The sequence below is a fragment of the Rhinoderma darwinii genome, chromosome 6, assembly GCF_050947455.1.
Source record: "Rhinoderma darwinii isolate aRhiDar2 chromosome 6, aRhiDar2.hap1, whole genome shotgun sequence".
NCBI lineage: Eukaryota > Metazoa > Chordata > Amphibia > Anura > Rhinodermatidae > Rhinoderma > Rhinoderma darwinii.
This window is the reverse complement of record NC_134692.1, coordinates 55,578,577-55,599,594: the sequence shown is the minus strand read 5'-3', so window position 1 is coordinate 55,599,594 and position 21,018 is coordinate 55,578,577. Positions and strand designations below refer to the sequence as shown.

Genomic DNA, 21,018 nt, shown 5'->3' with positions numbered 1-21,018 from the left:
TGTTACCCATTTTGTGAATCTCTCGACGTGCAATTCTTGGGCTAATGTTACTTGAAGGCGGTCTCTTAGGAGAGTGCCACTAAGCTCTTTAGCCATTCCCCATACTACTAGCAATGTTTGTATATAAAGATTGCATGGCTGTGTGCGTGATTTTATGCACCGGTTTGCAATGGGTGTGGCTGAAACACCGGAACTCAATAATTAGGAGGAATGTCCACATACTTTTGGCCAAGTTGAGTATCTGTGTTATTCATGTTGTTTTGCTTTATGAAATAGGAGAGTTATATATCGGAGGACAGGAACATTTTTATATGGAGACCCAAAGCATCCGTGTTATCCCCAGCAAAGAAGGCCAGGAAATAGATATCTATGCAGCAACACAGGATCCAACTTACATGCAGGTGAGTCAATCACAGATAATCGCTACTATTACTTAAGAATAGGGCAGAATAGTGCATGCGTATCATGTATGTGTTGTGTAGGTGAATAGTGATAACATGTCTCAATGTCACATACAGAATTTATACAGATATGAGATCAGCAATTATGACTAAATAGGACAGTATGGGTGATTAAAAACATGTCCCAAAAGTTTTATTCGAGGCCTCAAAATTTGGGGAAGGGAAATTACATCAATTGAGTTTCTGAAGTATTGATAAGCGTACGCACTATGAATATACATTATATATATATATATATATATATATATATATATATATATATAGCAGAAAAAGAATGGCGACAGCACACTGCGACACTAATGCCACGTAAACCACTAAATATAAATAAATATGCACTAAAGCTAAATCTACTTATAATAGGGAGGTTCTTAGTGCACATTTTTATCAAAAAGTGTTTGTCCACCTGCCACGACAAGGCGACCTCTGTATATATATATTCTCTGGAGAAGTGACTCCAAAGTTGGATCATCAGCCTCTTTCTACTGCCTTTGGTCACATAGACAACAGCTAGGATTTTACCTAGATGTTCTGTTAAACCATACAATAGATTCTGTGGAAACTAGAACAACTTTATTTTTTATTTTAATTCCAGTCTTTTTTCTCAAAAGGGCCTAGTAGCGACAACCCTTGGCATAAACTTTAATCGCATCAACTGCCATGTAAAGAGAATTGGTGGGGCATTTGGGGGCAAAATTGTAAAGACGGCTTATATAGCGGCAATTACCGCTGTGGCAGCTCAAAAGTAAGTGTTATTTTTTAATCCTTCAGTGATAAAAACAACATTGTGCATTGTATATAGAATATGACCAATATTTCATCTATTCAACAAATTAATTATATTTGTACATGCTTATATATATTTAAGGTAGATTGTCCCATTAGGACAACCTCTGTCCATATGAACTATTAGATGTCATAGCCAAAGCTATGTTCCAGCCATGAGCCAGAGTGGAGAGCCACTAACAAGTATTTAAATGGCCACATTTAATTGGGAAATAAGCAGTCGACGGAAACTTCCCCTGGCAAAAGCAACTTTTACCAAGATCCTCGGGAGCTGGACCCACAGCAATCAGCTGATCACCTTGGCAGTGTTTTCGAGTAGGAATTGATAAACACAGATGCAATGTATATGTGTACAGTATAGATAGATAGATAGATAGATAGATAGATAGATAGATAGATAGATAGATAGATAGATAGATAGATAGAGGGTGGGTGAAATCTGCTGCAATGACCCGGGTACTGCGTTCACCAGACATCAACACAATTTCTATCCGCTCCTCACGTGTTAACCTCTGCGACATGTCAATGGCTGTAAACAAAGAGAAGCTTGTAAATAACTCATGAAAGAATAAAGTAACGTTAAAACCAAGCACACCATTGTTTTTCTTGTGAAATTCTCGATAAGTTTGATGTGTCACATGACCCTCTTCCCATTGAAAAAACTAAAGTTGGATACAAAATGGCCGACTTCAAAATGGCCGCCTTGGTCAACACCCAGCTTGAAAAGTTTCCCCCCTCCCATATACTAATGTGCCACAAACAGGAAGTTAATATCACCAACCATTCCCATTTTAATTAGGTGTATCCTTATAAATGGCCCACCCTGTATATATAGGAAATTTATAGGAAATGGTGTGATTTAGAAAAAATAAAAATTATCTCCTAATCTTCAACTCTAAAATCCTTATTAATATAATGTAATATCTGACCGCTGGGTTTAAATAGAAGTAGAAGAGTCATGTCATGTGAGGGCATAGTCAGTGCAGCTTCTCTTTCTGTTTTAATTGGAGGATTTTGGGTAATATATACGATCGATATGCTTGTTCATGAGAACTATAGGTATATTTGCAGAGTGCATACAGGGCTTGTAAATGCAGTGTTTTCTTATTGTCATGTAGAACAAAACATCCTATTCGCTGCGTTCTGGAGCGAGATGAAGACATGCTAATAAAGGCTGGCAGACACCCCTATCTTGGACGATACAAAGTAAGTTAAAAAGAAAAAAATTAAATGCAAAATGTTAAACCAGTGCTATTCATAACAGTTCAGGTTACATGTATAAAATATGTAGGTGTTTTAAGAACCATTATATGTTTATTGGTGACTGATTATAACCAATTAACAATATCTATACACATAAATGTGTAATTTACAAGCATGTACTATAGTATTTTTTCTATTGTACAGTATGTTACATGCTAAAATGTGTCTGATAGTGACCAATATAAAAACAGATCACTGAAATCAAAATCAACTTACATATCACTAAAACAGGTTAGAATTACTTAAAATGCCAGTTCCCATAATGACCATTTAGTCAGTATTAAGAAGATTTGTTTGTTCAGAAGTGTTGCCTCTCCGTATTCTAGAATTGCTACTTGGGGTTCATTTGATTTTTTCAAAGCATCTCGGAAGACGATTTGGATCAATTAGAAGTTGGAACAAAAGTACCATATGAAAAAATTGTAGTCCTTAACAATCAGATTCCATTTGTGATTTTTCAGGGACATTTTTGTTAGAACGATTTTTTATGCATGATTTCCATAGTTTTTGAGAGGTGAATTGTGATTCGAATGTAAATGGAAAAATATAAAAGAAATACTGTATAACTGGTACACTTCTGAAAATGAGCACCTTCAAAAGATTTATTATTTAATATCTAAAGTTCCAATAGTAACTAAAGTGTATGTTTTGTGTGTTTTTAGGTGGGTTACATGAATGATGGTAGAATTGTGGCAGCAGACATCAATTTATATAGTAACGGAGGATATTCTGGGACAGAATCAGTGTTTGTAAGTTAAGAGTCTTTCCATTCTTCTCACATGATTATACAGTGACTAATTTCTGAATGGATATATTTTATCACATCAGGGCAGGGGCCACATTATACTTTATAATAGCATTTTCATAGTGTCTATCATCTCAACAACCTAGACATGTAAGGGTCCTTTTACACCGGCCGAATTTTGGCTGTAAGAAACGATCGACTATCAACAAGATTGTTGATTGGCGTTCGTTTGCTCCTTTCACGAGGAGCTACAGTGAAGGAAATAAGTATTTGATCCCTTGCTGATTTTGTAAGTTTGCCCACTGTCAAAGACATGAACAGTCTAGAATTTTTAGGCTAGGTTAATTTTACCAGTGAGCGATAGATTATATAAAAAAATAAAATAAAAAATCACATTGTCAAAATTATATATATTTATTTGCATTGTGCACAGAGAAATAAGTATTTGATCCCTTTGGCAAACAAGACTTAATACTTGGTGGCAAAACCCTTGTTGGCAAGCACAGCAGTCAGACATTTTTAGTAGTTGATGATGAGGTTTGCACACATGTTAGGGTATGTTCACACGTAGTCAACAAAAACGTCTGAAAATCCAGAGCTGTTTTCAAGGGAAAACAGACCCTGCTTTTCAGACGTTTTTTGACCAACTCACATTTTTTGCGGCGTTTTTGCGGCGTTTTTTACGTCCGTTTTTGGAGCTGTTTTCATTGGAGTCTATGAGAAAACAGCTCCAAAAACGTCCAAAGAAGTGTCCTGCACTTCTTTTGACGAGGCTGTATTTTTACGCGTCGTCGTTTGACAGCTGTCAAACGACGACGCGTAAATAACAGGTCATCTGCACAGTACGTCGGCAAACCCATTCAAATGAATGGGCAGATGTTTGCCGACGTATTGGAGCCGTATTTTCAGACGTAAAACGAGGCATAATACGCCTCGTATACGTCTGAAATTTGGCCGTGTGAACATACCCTTAGATGGAATTTTGGCCCACTCCTCTTTGCAGATCATCTGTAAATCATTAAGATTTCGAGGCTGTCGCTTGGCAACTCGGATCTTCAGCTCCCTCCATAAGTTTTCGATGGGATTAAGGTCTGGAGACTGGCTAGGCCACTCCATGACCTTAATGTGCTTCTTTTTGAGCCACTCCTTTGTTGCCTTGGCTGTATGTTTCGGGTAATTGTCGTGCTGGAAGACCCAGCCACGAGCCATTTTTAATGTCCTGGTGGAGGGAAGGAGGTTGTCACTCAGGATTTGACGGTACATGGCTCCATCCATTCTCCCATTGATGCGCTGAAGTAGTCCTGTGCCCTTAGCAGAGAAACACCCCCAAAACATAATGTTTCCACCTCCATGCTTGACAGTGGGGACGGTGTTGTTTGGGTCATAGGCAGCATTTCTCTTCCTCCAAAAACGGCGAGTTGAGTTAATGCCAAAGAGCTCAATTTTAGTCTCATCTGACCACAGCACCTTCTCCCAATCACTCTCAGAATCATCCAGATGTTCATTTGCAAACTTCAGACGGGCCTGTACATGTGCCTTCTTCAGCAGGGGGACCTTGCGGGCACTGCAGGATTTGAATCCATTACAGCGTAATGTGTTACCAATGGTTTTCTTGGTGACTGTGGTCCCAGCTGCCTTGAGATCATTAACAAGTTCCCCCCGTGTAGTTTTCGGCTGAGCTCTCACCTTCCTCAGGATCAAGGATACCCCACGAGGTGAGATTTTGCATGGAGCCCCAGATCGATGTCGATTGACAGTCATTTTGTATGTCTTCCATTTTCTTACTATTGCACCAACAGTTGTCTCCTTCTCATCCAGCATCTTACTTATGGTTTTGTAGCCCATTCCAGCCTTGTGCAGGTCTATGATCTTGTCCCTGACATCCTTAGAAAGCTCTTTGGTCTTGCCCATGTTGTAGAGGTTAGAGTCAGACTGATTAATTGAGTCTGTGGACAGGAGCCTTTTATACAGGTGACCATGTAAGACAGCTGTCTTTAATGCAGGCACCAAGTTGATTTGGAGCGTGTAACTGGTCTGGAGGAGGCTGAACTCTTAATGGTTGGTAGGGGATCAAATACTTATTTCTCTGTGCACAATGCAAATAAATATATATAATTTTGTTGACAATGTGATTTTCTTTTTTTTTTTTTATATATATAATCTATCTCTCACTGGTAAAATTAACCTAGCCTAAAAATTCTAGACTGTTCATGACTTTGACAGTGGGCAAACTTACAAAATCAGCAAGGGATCAAATACTTATTTCCTTCACTGTATGTATGGGGTCAAGCGCTTGTTACTATGATTGCTCATCCACATTTCTATCATGTCGGCAGCACGTCTCCCTGTTTACACAGGGAGATGGGCTGCCGACAATGGTATTAACTTGTGCTGCAAAAACGATACAATCAGCCAATGAACAAGTGTTTGCTCATTCATCGGCTGATCGTTGTCCTGTCTACACAGAGCAATGATCGGGAACGAGTGTTCATATAAACGCTTGTTTGCCCGATCATCGGCCTGTGTAATAGGGCTTTTAATGTCTACCATCTGCCTTTCTATTTTAACTAAAACAAACATTTGGTGTAACAAACCCATGGGGTAGCAGAGAGGGTGGACAACGTTCATGTGTACATGAACAATGTCTTATATAGCAGTCTTAATATAAAGAAAGTTGGAGCAAAGTGCACCTAATTTATTAAAAAGATGCATACCTCTTAATGAATTAGGCGCATCTCTGGCCATCCATGCGCCTGTAAGGGAGATGTACCATTTCTGTTGTGAGCTGCGGAAACGACACAAAAGTCACAGTTTTTCCGGCAAATTGTAACTTTTGTGCTGTTTGCAATATTTCTACGCAGAAAACTGACATAGAAAAGTTAATAAATCCCCCCAATATTGTTAGAAGAGAACAGCAGAATGTCTGTGAATGTGTATTACTGAGTTTATAGAAAAATTATCACCAATAACATAAAAAAATAACGTATTTATCGGACTATAAGAAGCACCAGACTGTAAGACGCACCCAGGTTTTAGACAACAGAAAATAGGGAAAAATTTCATATTTTACTACTTTTGCAAAGAAAAAACTATTTGTTAAAAAAAAAAATATTTGTCCTGTTTCACCCCATTCGGAGAGCCATAACTATATTATTTAATCGATTGAACGGTGTGGGGACTCAATTTTTGCAGGACGAGCTGTAGTTTTTATTTGGTACATAAGATTTTTTTATCACTTTTTATTTCATTTTTATTAGCGCTAAGGTGGCCAAAAAACAACGATTCCGTTGCTTTAGAAAAAAAAATTCACCGTGCGAATCAAATAATGCTATATTGTAAAACTTCAGACTTTTACGGACACAGTGATACCAATTTATTTAAAAAAATTATTTTTTACATTGTGCTTGGGGAAAAATAGGAAAAGGTTTTTTTTTAACTTTTAATATTTTTTTTACACTCCTGAAAATGTGTCTAACTTTTTTTTTACACATTTTATTAGTTCCCTTAGGGGACTTGAACCAGCGATCGTTGGATCGCTGGTACAATACACTGCAATACATGGATGAGTTACAAAAACTATTCCCATAGTACTGAATGGCAGTTACAGAAGCAGCGTAGCATGCGAGCTACGCTGTTTCTGTAATTACTACTCACTTCTATGGGAGTTGCATAAAAAGCGTAGCTCGGCGAGCACTCGGCTGTTTTCATAACTCCCAACCACCTAACCAGGAAGTGGCCGGGAGACAGCAGAGCCGAGTAAGATAGAACGGGGTTTAGCGGGCGCCATTCTAGAGATGGGTGCGGGTCCCAGAGGTGGGACCCGCATCTATCTGAGGTTTATGACTGTGGATATGTCATAAATGTCCATTATGGGAAAACCCCTATAAATGCCGCAGTTGCTATTGACCGCAGCATTTAACTAGTTAAACGGCCAGAAACAGCGCAATCGCTGTTTCTGGCCGTTAGAGCAGCGTTTCAGCTGTAAAACACGGCTGACACCTGAGGGGAATGGAGCGGGCTCAGTGCCGGCACATCATGGGTCGGGAAAGGGTTAAGTAAGGAAGCTGTCATGGGGCTCGGCGCAGCCGGGTCCCTTGACTGCCGACTATAAGACAATGGCAATTTTTGGCAAGATTTATTCTTGCTAAAAACTGAGTCTTATAGTCCGAAAAATACGGTACATATTAATTAATGTACAGCTAACACATCATCTGTCTACACAACAAACCAAACATTAATTGTAGAATGACATTCTAGTAAAAATAAAAATTACTATTTAAAGCGCCATTACGCAGGACCAAGGATATTACAGGTATTAGACCATCTATATGTCATTTCATGTTCCTTTTCCTATTTCGTCTTTACATGTTCTACTGAGTCACAACCTGACTCTTGTGTACTGATTACTATGGATATACCTCTAGACTTCTTGTTAATATCAGTCACTTAAAGAGGCTCTGTCACCAGATTTTGCAACCCCTATCTGCTATTGCAGCAGATCGGCGCTGCAATGTAGATTACAGTAACGTTTTTATTTTTAAAAAACGAGCATTTTTGGCCAAGTTATGACTATTTTCGTATTTATGCAAATGAGGCTTGCAAAAGTACAACTGGGCGTGTTGAAAAGTAAAAGTACAACTGGGCGTGTATTATGTGCGTACATCGGGGCGTGTTTACTACTTTTACTAGCTGGGCGTTGTGTATAGAAGTATCATCCACTTCTCTTCACAACGCCCAGCTTCTGGCAGTGCAGCACTGTGACGTCACTCACAGGTCCTGCATCGTGTCGGCACCAGAGGCTACAGATGATTCTGCAGCAGCATCAGCATTTGCAGGTAAGTAGCTACATGGACTTACCTGCAAACGCCGATGCTGCTGCAGAATCATCTGTAGCCTCTGGTGCTGACACGATGCAGGACCTGTGAGTGACGTCAGAGATCTGCACTGCCAGAAGCTGGGCGTTCTGAAGAGAAGTGGATGATACTTCTCATCAGAAAGCCCAGCTAGTAAAAGTAGTAAACGCCCCCCGATGTACGCACACAATACACGCCCAGTTGTACTTTTGCAAGCCTCATTTGCATAAATACGAAAATGGTCATAACTTGGCCAAAAATGCTCGTTTTTTAAAAATAAAAACGTTACTGTAATCTACATTGCAGCGCCTATCTGCTGCAATAGCAGATAGGGGTTGCAAAATCTGGTGACAGAGCCTCTTTAAGTACACGATTAGGACTTGTTTAAAATCACCTATACATAACTACCTTTAACTGCGATGTTTGTTCCGTATTTTTAATGCACTATGCAGCATATTTTCCTTTACAATTAACAATACATTATATCTCTTCTCATTAGGAACCATTGCCACAAGCTCATTACTTCGCACATAATATTACCGGACATATATTATGTACCTTCTTATTTTCTCTTGTTCTGGATATACTCCTCTGTAAATTAGTGTTTGCATCATTTGTATCGTATATTGTATAAATTTTTTCAGATTGTTCCGCTGTTATACATGTTGTGACAATTTGATCTGTTCATACCTCGCATAGTGATCAATATCACATGTTACATCTGTATAATTATATATATTTATCTCCATATGTTTATAGACACCATATTATGTTCCAAGTCTAATTTACATTGATTCTTGAACTTTATAGTGCCTGATGAAGGTCAAAGACATGACCGAAACGTTGCACTGATTCTGGCAAAACCATTAAAATCAATCTTTGGATAACTACTAATGGTGTGCATAGTACCTTTCTTCATAAAAATTACTATTGATACTCCATGTCAATGAGAAGGAAGATTCTGTAAAAAGAAAGGCTGCTATAATTGACAGTGCCCAGTGCCATCTGTCCTTGAAGAAGGGAACACAGACTGCTCTTGCTAGGCTGAGAGAAGATACACTTATCAATTACGTTCTTTTTTTCGGCTGACATCAATAAATAACCTACAGTAAATGTATTTAGGAAGCAGTGTTCTCAACCATAGATGTGATAACTCAACGTGTATTTTTAATAATATAATATAATACAATTTAATATTTGTCATAGATAATGGAGATTTCAGTTCTTCAAACAGACGCTTCTTACCACATTCCTAATCTAAGATGCCAGGGAAAAGTTTGTAAAACAAATCTTCCATCAAATATATCATTTCGAGGTTTTGGGTTTCCTCAGTGTGCTCTGGTTACAGAAGCGTGGATAGATCAAGTAGCAGCAAAGTGCAATTTACCACCTCATAAGGTAAGTAACACTCTTACATATATGACTCATGTTCTACTTTTTTTCGCTCTTTAGGGAATGAAGAAAATGGTTTTAAAAATAGTAAATAGGAGTAAAATTTCCAGGCTTTCAAAGTATCTTTCGTTTTAGATAATACTGAAACTGGCCATCATAGACATATTGGGGGGGGGGAATTTATCAACCTTTCTACGAAACTGGCGTAGAAAAATCGCAATTTGCAACTTTCGCCTTTTTTTTTTTTAAAACATCATTTTTATTAACATTTTTCACATTTTCTTACAAACATTTCAAAGAAAAATTGCGTCATAGATGAATAGCACGCAACTGCGAATAGAACTAAAACGAAATAACATAACAACATACAATCATGGCATATCTCTTTGAATCTGCTTAGCAACTAAAAAACATGACTTCCCCTATCCCTGAACACGACTTAGGTCATCAAAGAGTAGCACCGCTCCATCTATCCCCTATCTATTATCTAGACTAAAGTTGTAAGCCTCCTAAAGTGCCCGCCAGAAGCTGCGTATGATACCACGCTGTGTGTCTAAAAGGCGTAACAATTTCCACCACCTCAGTCGCTGTGCATTGCGTTTCTATAAATATTTGCCATTTAGCAAATAACTTCTTGGTTCCCGTTTCTTTCCTTCTTTCTATCTCCACCCGCTCAAGAGCTAATAATTGTTTTAAGCGAGACACGATCATGTCCAGACCCGGTGTATCAGTTTCCAACCATTTACATAACAGGCATCTCAAGGCCACCAGCAAAATTGTGTGCACCAAGGGGGGAGGAGATCTCGTCCCTCGAGCTTCCTCTTCCTCTGGCGGTCGCGCCTGATGGAACAGCAGCGCTTGAGGCGTCATTGGAAGTTTCGCCTTCCAATGATCCAAAATATAGCTGTGTACCATCACCCAGTATCGTTCAGTATGAGCACAGCCCCATACTCCGTGCCACAAATTCGTCAGGGGGGTGTTGCATTTGGTAAAATATTGAAGCCAAAATATAGCCGAATGTATTAGTTTGAAATAGGTTTCCCTCCAGCTCTCGTTAACGATCACCTTCCGTACCGTCTCCCAACCCTCCAATATGATCTCTCCTATAGCCGGATCTTGAGTCCATCGTTCCCAGACTTTGAACATAGCCCGTGGTCGTGGGCGGACAAAATAATCCCCGAGTGCTCTATACAACCTCGAGATAGTCACCCGAAGAACCGTTGGGCCTATGACCTCATCCAGAGTATGAGTGGTGGCTTCCTTATTTAAATCTCTGAGCCTAGAGGTACAGAATGACCGCACCTGGAGAACTTGTCGAAAATTAACATTAACATTGCCCTCTAAGGGACTGAGTTTAGCTCTGATTTCCGACCCTGTTAACCATCTCCTTTCCTCTTTATGCATAAGATCCCCTGCGCTGCTAATACCTGCCTCCCCCCAAGAGGCAAATCTATCCCCACTGTCTACACCCGGTAGGAATTCGGGGTGTCCACACAACGGCATGTGCTTGGAGAGCAGGTGAGGCAAGTCAAAAAATTTACGAACCGCTTTCCAGGCTAGGACTGTATCTCTCAGAACAATGGAGGTTTTGAGACGGCACAGAAGAGAGGCAACTCTACAGTGTAATAAGGCTTTTAAGTTCCAGGGTGAGGCGTACTCCCCTTCCAGCTCTAAATTGGAATAATGGCTCGTTTCATGAAGCCAATCCACTACGTGATGAAAGAGATATACCACATTGTATCCCCTAATATTGGGAAACTTCCGTCCCCCCTCATGCTTGCCCATCATGAGCTCAGTAAGTGCAATGCGAGGCCTCTTTCCTGCCCATATAAATTTTGTAAATGCGGAATTCAGTTTGGAGACATCCCCATATTTCAGCAAGAGCGGGAGTGTTTGAAAGGGATATAGCAGTCTGGGGAAACTAACCATCTTAATTAAGTGGCACCTCCACAGAAGGGATAGTGATAACTGACACCATCTGGTGAGTTCCGCCTGTATTTTTTTAAACAGCGGTGGATAATTCAGGCCATACAGGGTTTCAGGCACCTTCCCTATCTTAATGCCTAGATAAGTTATGCATTGTTTCACCGGGGATATCCTGCATCCCAATGATTGCCAAAAGGTCCCAGGTAATGGTTTACCCAACACCAGCAGTTTGCTTTTAGCTATATTGACTTTGTATCCGGAGCATTGCCCAAAGTCCTGCAAAAAATGAAAGACCGGCAGTAAGTGCTCTTGGGGATTTGACATAAACAGTATAACATCGTCAGTAAACAAGGCTAACTTAACTGCCATAGACCCCACCCGAATACCTCTGAATACTGCGGACTCTTCCAGAAATCTAGCCATAGGTTCCAGTGCTAGATTAAATAAAAGTTGCGACAGGGGACATCCCTGCCGGGTCCCTTTATGCAATTGGAAGGAAGCCGATAGAAATCCTGAGGAGTGGACACTCGCTTGGGGATTAGTATAGACCCCTTTCAAAAAGATCCGAAAGGCTCCCTGGACATACATCTTATCCAGCACCATCCCCAGCCATTCCCACTGTATGTTATCAAAAGCTTTCTCTGCATCTAGCGCCAAAAGTGCTGGTCGGGTACCTGGCTGGGGATCATGCCTGACTGTTTCTAGTACCGTCAACACCTTACGCAGATTAGTCACTGCTGTCCTACCCTTTACAAACCCCACTTGAGATTTACCCACCAATGTAGGTAGATACATGGCCAAACGATTAGATAAGATTTTTGTGAGTAATTTCTGGTCTTGGTCTATCAATGAGATCAGGCGATATGACCCCGGGTCAAGAGGATCCTTCCTCTTCTTGGGCAGCACCTTTATATGCGCTAGTTTGGCCTCCGCTGGGAACGTACCGGTCTTTAGTAAAATATTATAATAATCCACCAAAATGGGGCTGATTTCCTCTCTTAGGGACTTATAAAATTCTCCCGTGAACCCATCCGGCCCCGGGGCCTCTCCGTTAGATAAGGTCCTAATTGTACTCGTGAGTTCCTCCACCGTGATCTCTGCGCTCAGCAGATCGTTCTGCTCCTGCTTGAGTCCAGGCAACTTTACCTTCTCCAAGAATTCCCTACCTTTTTGGGTGTCAATGGGCGTGTCTGAATAAAGGGGTTGATAATATGTACGCAAAATAGTGTTAATTTTTTTGGGATCCGCTGCAGGGATTCCGTTGGTGTCTTTAAGGTTTAAAATGTGTGACGGTGTATACCTCCCCTTCGCCAAGCGTGCTAATAATTTACCCGCTTTATTGCTGAAGCGCATAAGGTCAGCATCAAATTGAGACCGATAGATGCTTTCTCTTTTATCTAGCCACTGATCAAACTGTCGCTTGGCTTCCCTCCAGGCCTCCCCGAGAGACGCTGACGGAGATTGTAAAAATGCCGTGTATGCGCACCTTAATCGTTCGCTCGCCGTCTTGTACCCTTCGGTGGTCTTACGTTTAAGATTGGCCATAAATTGTATAATTTTCCCGCGAATTACCGCTTTAGCTGTACGCCAGTACAACGACGGGTCCGTACGATGTGACGCATTATCCCCGTCAAATTCCGTCCACCATCCCCTTAGCTTCTGTAAAAAGTCCTCATCCGTCGCCAGAAAGGAGGGGAACCTCCATATAGAATCCAGTCCCTTAGCTACTGTGTCGGCCAGAGTAATGGTAATCGGGGAGTGGTCAGAGATGACAAGATCTTCTATCGTCGTGTCATGTAGTCTGCGGGAAAAAGCTTAGTTCACAAGTAAGTAATCAATACGCGACCACGATTGATGTACATGCGAAAAGTGTGTGTACTCCCTAGCATCAGGATGTAAACTCCTACAAGCATCTGCAAGGGCAGTGTGTCTCAAAAAGTCTGGCAAGATCCTATCCCTCTGTTTATTCGAAACGGCACCCAATACATCTATCTTCCCTAGAGGATCTTACAGTATTAAGGTCTCCCCCTAGTACCAATAATTTAGTGCGATCCTGCTGGAGTTGGGCTTCCAATTGATCAAAAAACGCTGTGTTGGCCGCATTTGGCCCATAGACATTATGGATACTAATAGTTTACCCTGCATGTTCCACCACTAGATGGACCCAACGACCCTCATCATCACGTTCCTGGGACACCAATGTAAAAGCAAAATTTTTGTGCACCAATATTATAACTCCCGGCTTACCGTCTCTAGCAGCTGAGCCAAAAACGTGGCCCACCCAGAATTTTTGTAGATATTTAAATTCTGACTCGGTAAGGTGAGTTTCCTGTAAGAGGGCTACATCTGGATGCAATCTCTTCATATGTCGCAAGAGTTTGGTCCTTTTCTGTGGGGATCTAAGCCCCTTGACGTTCCATGAAACTATTTTCATGTTATTGGACTATGCCTAAGATGAGCTAAGGTGTCAAAAAGCTGTGATCGGTTCGGGGAGTCGGATCCATCTTTCCCTAATCGCCATGTATAAACATTGAAAACATGGCCAAAACACGGCCTAGCAAACAAAGCTAAACTCCAACTCAAAGCCATCAGACCTTGTTCAAAAGAAATAGAAAAAACGCCTGTGACAAGGGCAGTCAACCCCCTAGTACACATTGGCGTACGAGATTTCACTTTTTTCTGTTGTGCACTAACACGTTCCTCCCTCCCCCTCCCTCACAGACCTGCGTAGCCGAAATTACAAACCACTTATCGTGACAGAGCTACATCAGCCCATCACCGACCATCAATCCCTTGCAGCAGATACCCGGTCTTAAATCAAAGGGTCAAACCTCTCAGCTACCGCTCAGATTACCATGTATCATATAGACCTGAACACTGCTTCACTTCAAAGCTGCCCAGAACAGCGACCCAAAAACCCCTGCAGAGTCTCCCCCGCATATTTGACCTGCAACGGCCATATCTAATCCCATAAGAGAGACAGGCCTTGTAAAATTCTCGATCGGAGAGGCCCACCAGTGAGCGAGCTCAGAACTTAGAACAGGCCCTAACTCAGACTCAAACCCCCTGCAGTGTAAATACAGCATTATATCAGAATGCATACATTTTGACCTGAGAACAGTTGATGACAGACAAAAATGCTGTAGTAAAAGACCGACATGTGCAATCATCAAGCATTATCTGCAATAACTGGAAACTTATCTGCAAAGGATCGGAACCTGCGATTGATCTACAGCGTCCACAGAACCCTCTACAAAGACATAAGGGTCCTGAAATCTTCACTCTTCAATCAGGAGACGTGGACCTGATGCGGTCCCGCGGCCGTCTTTGCGGCTTCGGAGAATCCCCTCTGTTCCTGGATCTTCCTCCGCGTTCTCTTTCGGGTGTGGGTAGTAAAGCTTCTGCCCAAGTTCGCTCCATATCCAAGCGACTCCTTCCGACTTCTCTTGGCTTGCGACGTGGGCTGTGTTCTGGATTGCGTCGCTCCTCGTGCGGGGGGCGGCTCCCACATAGCTCTGCCAGCGCGTCCTCTGCATCCTTCACTGTGGTGAATGTCGTGGTCCGACCACTCGCTTGAAACACCCGTAAAATGGCTGGATATTGCAGGTTAAAACGTACTTTCGCTTGGAACAGCTCGGTACAAATCTTGCTGAAGGATCGCCTGCGCTTTGCGACCTCCGTAGAATAGTACTCGAAAAGTACCACTTTCATGCCCATTATCTCCAAGGGTCGAGATCTGCTGCGATATGCCTTCATCAGTGCCACCTTGTCATTGTAATCCGACAGTTTAAAGATGACTTGTCTGGGGCGAAGTGAGCTGCTGCCGTGCGCTGATGGAAGATTTCTTGGGTCCGATCCCACCCAGTGCGCCCTTTCCACCCGGCATGGACGCTGGAGGCCCAATGCTGCTGGCAATGATCTCTCACATAGACGCTGCAAATCAGAAGGGACCACCGCTTCTTTCAGACCCACAATTCGCAGGTTGCTCCTTCTGGAGCGGTTTTCTAGGTCCTCCACCTTGTCTCCCAACTGCGTAGTATTAGACAACACCGCTTTAAGTTTGGATTGCAGGCGCTCATTTTCATCCTCCAGCAGCGTTACACGTTGCTCTAATTCATTAGTCCTGGAAGTTACTTGTGCCAGATCCGCATGCATGCGTTTAAGAGACGCTTGCACCGTTTTTTCCAGCGCTTTTTGCAGGTCAGGAGCTATCCGCTTAGCCACTTCATGGGCCAGTGCTATATAGTCCACAGGTGCTGGGTAAGAAGAGGCTATGGGCTCTGCCATGCTTGAAATCGGGGACTGGGGCTGGGGCTGCAGCAGCTCCTCATCCTGTGAATACAGCGGGGGAGCAGTGGCGGGAAGCGCCGCCATCTTACCTCCCCTGTCCACGCCCGCGGCTAGAACCTCCATGGCTGGCTTGTGTGCGCCCCGGAGGAGGTATCGTTCCATGCAGGCACCCCTGGGTATGTTCCTGTGTGTTGGGCCGGTGTCTATCATCTGTTTTTCGCCACCGAAGTGACTTTTGCAGGTAAGCAGGCTAGTCGGGAGCGGGAGCTCAGTCACACGCGTCCTGCATCGCCAGCGCCGGAACCGGAAGTCAACTTTTGGCTTTTTTACGCCACTCTCGCCACTTTGGTAAAAGGGGGCATTCCTTCCCTAAAGAGGGCTGATCTATAGCGGCCTTACAAATTTATTATAGTTTACGACAAGAGCTGGCGTTGGTTTCTGTAGGGCATAAAAAGGCACCGTACCCCCCCACCGATCTGACTATCCCCCCGACCCCCCCCCCATTTGGCCAATTAAATAAAATACAATTATATATATATATATATATATATATATATATATATACACTCACATCACCGCTTCTCTCCTCCCCTCCGGGTACTGTCAGCCTCTTACGGCATGCCGCAGATCATACAAGGTACTAATGTTGGGCAGCGTCAGTACGTTGTATAAACCGCAGCTTTAATAAATGACTCATGGCCACGATTGTTGCGCCACAGTTGCGCAGGGCCAGTAGAAAGATAACACATTTATTAAGAGGCGTCCTCTTAATAAAGGTTGTATATTAATCTGTCCAATGTCCATGGCCAACTTTTCTACAGTGTTGGATATGCCAAATATTTCATTATTGTTCTGTGCTCCACTATTTTGTTCTATCCGAGCCATTCCTCCTTATCTTCCCGCTGCATGCTGTGTAAATATAAGAGTCTACTCCCTTTCTCCGCAGTTTGGATATTTGTCATCTTGTAGATTTCTCTGAAATTAAAGGTTTAATACATAGGTTTTAAATAGGTTGTAAAGTAAAATCAATAAACATCCTTTCCGTATGTCCCTGGAGATAATCTATTCTCATTGAAAAGGTACCATTAGAAAGGTACAATCAGTCATGGTATGTTTAATGGTTCATTCTGTATTGTGCAGAAAATGTCATGAACAGCTGAGATAGTCAGTCAGTATCTGCCTTGATGTATTCCTATATTCTTTCTGATTTCTTTCTGTCCATTTTAATTATGACACAGGCAGTCAAGATGTAATGTTAAGGAGAGATCAGAGAAGACGCCCTGAAGACTTAGACCTCATGCACACAACTGTATTACAGATCTGTGTTGTACGGATCCGTAATATGAAACCCATAGCCTGCTACGTGCCCATACTGTTCCTTTATGAGCCTCTAACTTTATACAGTTTCCTTTTAGATCCATACAATTTTCTAGCAGTAGTCCATCAGTAAACAAAGGAAATTACACCATTCCTTCAAAATTGGACCAATTCCCAAAAGATGATTTGTGGTCAGTTGGCACACAGTTTTTGATGAGGACCTGTTACCTCTCCTGACATAGTAAATAGTGTTATTCCCCATGAAATAACAATTCTGGAGCATCTTTTCTTAGAACTCTGCATTGTGGTATTTCTCCTCAAAATGTATGAATAAATTGACAACTGGGTGTTAACAGTTGGGGATGTGTCCCTACACAGACTGTCCAATCAGTGCTGACAGATTGAGACTGTGTAGGGACACGCCCCTTTAATAAGGGGAATGGTAACACCCAGTTGTCAATTATTCATACATTTCGGACAGAAATAACAGAGGAACGGCACAACACAGAGTTCTACGAATAGATGCTCCAGAATGGCTATGTCAATGTCTAAAATAGACATGTCAGGAGAGGTGACAGATCTTCTTTAATAGTCACATGTAAAACAAAATCCACTGGCCCATCAATTTTTAGGCAAATATTGTTTGTTTGTTTATTGGTGTCAGTATCTGTGTCTGTTACAGCCATTCATGTGCCAATCACTGAAAGCACATAACCCTTCAGAAATAATAGATACTGGACAGCGTACAACTCATTCAACACAGCATAAATTGCAAATTATATAGTATAACCGCACCTTAAAGAGGTAATTTCAAATTGTTATTGGGATAAATCCTTAGTTACTCATATTCTGATGCTCCAAGATAAATGAATAAATATGCAGAGTGTTATTTTATATAGGAGCAATATTGCATTGGTTGCTGTTTTATGAAACATTTATATATATGTGTCACTATTTCCGTACAGGTCCGAGAGATAAACATGTACAGAAACATCATTGTGACCCCTTACAAACAAGAGTTTGACACAACCAATCTGAGGAGATGCTGGGAGGATTGCATGAAGAACTCTGCATTTCATGCCAGGATGGAAGCAGCACAACGGTTTAATAAAGAGAACCCCTGGAGAAAAAGGGGCATAGCACTTATCCCCTTGAAATTTCCTGTCACCTTTATTGTGGCTTCCCAGAATCAGGTAAACATCATGAATTCAGTTACTAATTTGTATCAGTATACACCAAGAAAAAACTGCCCTTGATCTCAATATTGATATTTCTTGTAGTTATATTTGTGGGCTACTTTGGACTAGGACTTAAAGGGGTTGTCCTATTTCCCCTATCTGATGGCCAACGCTTCCCTCTACTTCCTTGTTCGTGGCTGTATATGCTGGGTAGGACTGATCAATTTGATTGATGTGTGTGATTGCTGGCCTGATTGTGCACGTTCCCAAATCTGCACACTGTGAAAGCCCTGAGAAGGGCTCGGCAGCTACGTGCGTGGTGCAGCTGTATTCAATGACCCCAGGGCTGCTACTGCGCATGCCCTAGAGTTCTCCATACAAGTCTATAGTGCTGAGGAGAGGTGGTCAGGCAGGGAGCTAATGTGTATCAGAATAAAATGGTGCAAGCGCCGCCACCACTGCAGTGGGGGCTGTAACCCTAGACAACAAGCACACAACAAAAAGGGGGCCAATATTGGGAGAAGACCATATTTTTTAAAGAGAAAACTTTTTACTAAAGTTTTTTAATTTAGGTTAGCTGTCATTTTATACAGGATTGAGGCGATGGGAATACCGCTTTAAAATAAGATCAACATCTGCCCCCATTGTTTAGTGTACTACAGTTCTATGAATATTAGATGCAAATCAAATGCGAAACAGCATGAGAATTGTGTCAGAGATTTCCAGCAATGCTGCCATTGCCCCTATGGCACCAAAGTAAAGGCCCTTTTACACCGGCCGACACTCGGCCGGTGCAGCGAGCACAGATCAACGAGACATCGTTGATCGGCGCTCACTTGCTCCTGTCACACGGAGCTATGGATTGGAATGAGTGGTCGTTACTCCGATCGCTCGTCCCCATCCATTATTATCATGTCGGCAGCGCGTCTCCCTGTTTACACATGGAGATGTGCTGCCAACAACGATAATCTTTAACTTTTTTAAAACGATATGACCAGCAGATGATCGAGTTTGCTCATTCATCTGCTGATCGCTGCCCTGTCTACACAGGGCAATTATCGGCAATGAGCGTTATATTCACACACGTCTGCCCGATAATTGTCCTGTGTAAAACCCCCTTTGGGACGAATATCACAAAAAGCAGAGCCTGCCAACTCCGAATACACGCAAAGAAAAGTAATGTATTTACAGAAGCAAAACATTGGAAAATAACTAAAATATGCAGATTACACACAAGATTTCTGGTGCACTGCAAGCAATATACATCTACCAGTGGCGTACTTACCATAGAGGCAGACCATGGCGTTTCTATGGGGCCTGTGGTGAGAAGGGGACCCAGCTCGAAATCCTGGTTCCCTACTCAGAGCCATAGCATTTTTCTGGAGCCACCACTAGGGGGAGCTCAGTGCATAAAGATTTTTACAGCTTCCATTGAGTTCAAATCACTGAGCTCCTCCTAGTGGTGGCTGCAGGCAGACAGTTTTATTATGTACTGTGTAGAGGAAACCAGTACATGATAATGCTAAATGGGGGAGATTTATCAATGTATTTATGCTAGTTATCTGGTGTAAATACATTAAAAATATGGTGTTGAAACTGAGCAGTGAACATTAACTTAATTAAAAAAATGAGAATATTTGTCGAAGCTGTCAGTGCTCATACTAAGTTTTGCTATGGGCCCTATAATTTCTGTGAACTTCTCAGACATCTACAGCTGCCTAAGAAGTGATTGTGAATTTTTTTTTGTAACAATAGGTACACTTCCAGTGATTCGATTCCATTAATGCGCATCTAAATATGTCTCCAATAATTAGAATATTATACTAGGCAGAGACAAGAGAGAGCTCATAGTAATTCTATTAACAAATGAAACCATCAACTAAACTATGGCTCCAAGAAGTTGAAATAACTACATAAACTTAGTCGACTGTTTTGAAATTTGAGCTTATAGTAATGTCTATTGTTACTAATATCACACATAACATAGGATTCTTTTCATATTGTTGCATTTACCTTAGGCCGCTGCGCTGGTTCACATTTATTGTGATGGTTCAGTGCTAGTGTCACATGGAGGTACTGAAATGGGACAAGGCATTCATACCAAAATGATTCAGGTAAATTAAATTAACCATTGTCTACATTTTGAAAGTTGCTATTATTTCTTTAAAATAAACGGCATTATAAAAAAAAGAAAAACTTTTAACCCCTTAATGACCGGGCCAATTTTTTTTAAAAATTCCCGCCTTCTAAAAGCCATAACTTTGTATTTTCCCGCTGACGGAGACATATGAGGGCTTGTTCTTGAGGAATGTGTTTTACTTTTCTCATGACAATATTTAATGTACCATAGAATGTACTGGGAAAGTAGAAAAAAAATATTTGTGGGGTGAAATGGGCAAAAAACAGCAATTCCGCTATTGTTTTTTGGGTTGAGTTTTTATTGCCCTCATCGTGTGGTAAAAACGATGTTAACTTTCTTCTACGGGTTGTTTCCGCCCGTTGCAGTGAGGTGTCGGCTGTATTACACAGCTGACAACCGCTGAGTATGGAGCGCGTTACGCTCAGTCCGTGAGAGCACTCCATACTTCCCTTTAACGCTTATCATGTTCTCTTATTTGAACTGCAGATTGCCAGTCGAGAGTTGGGTATACCTATGTCCTACATTCACATCTGTGAAACAAGTACTAGCTCTGTGCCCAATACCATTGCCACAGCCGCCACAGTTGGAACAGATGTAAATGGGATGGCAGTTAAGGTATATTATATGTTGTATGTTATAAGACGTGCCTTTAAATACAATTACATGTTCT

At 41.7% G+C, this 21,018-nt stretch overlaps 1 protein-coding gene across 1 annotated transcript in view; it reads left to right on the top strand.

The window, feature by feature from the left end:
• The window catches only part of LOC142656586 (aldehyde oxidase-like), a 123,853-nt gene that overhangs the window by 87,343 nt on the left and 15,492 nt on the right, over positions 1-21,018 (top strand). Inside the window, exons 21-28 of the mRNA XM_075831518.1 lie at positions 277-401; positions 1,070-1,203; positions 2,363-2,450; positions 3,170-3,256; positions 9,312-9,503; positions 17,996-18,223; positions 20,227-20,322; positions 20,835-20,963. Of these exons, the coding sequence (XP_075687633.1) occupies positions 277-401; positions 1,070-1,203; positions 2,363-2,450; positions 3,170-3,256; positions 9,312-9,503; positions 17,996-18,223; positions 20,227-20,322; positions 20,835-20,963 (1,079 nt within the window). The remainder of the gene's footprint in view (positions 1-276; positions 402-1,069; positions 1,204-2,362; positions 2,451-3,169; positions 3,257-9,311; positions 9,504-17,995; positions 18,224-20,226; positions 20,323-20,834; positions 20,964-21,018) is intronic.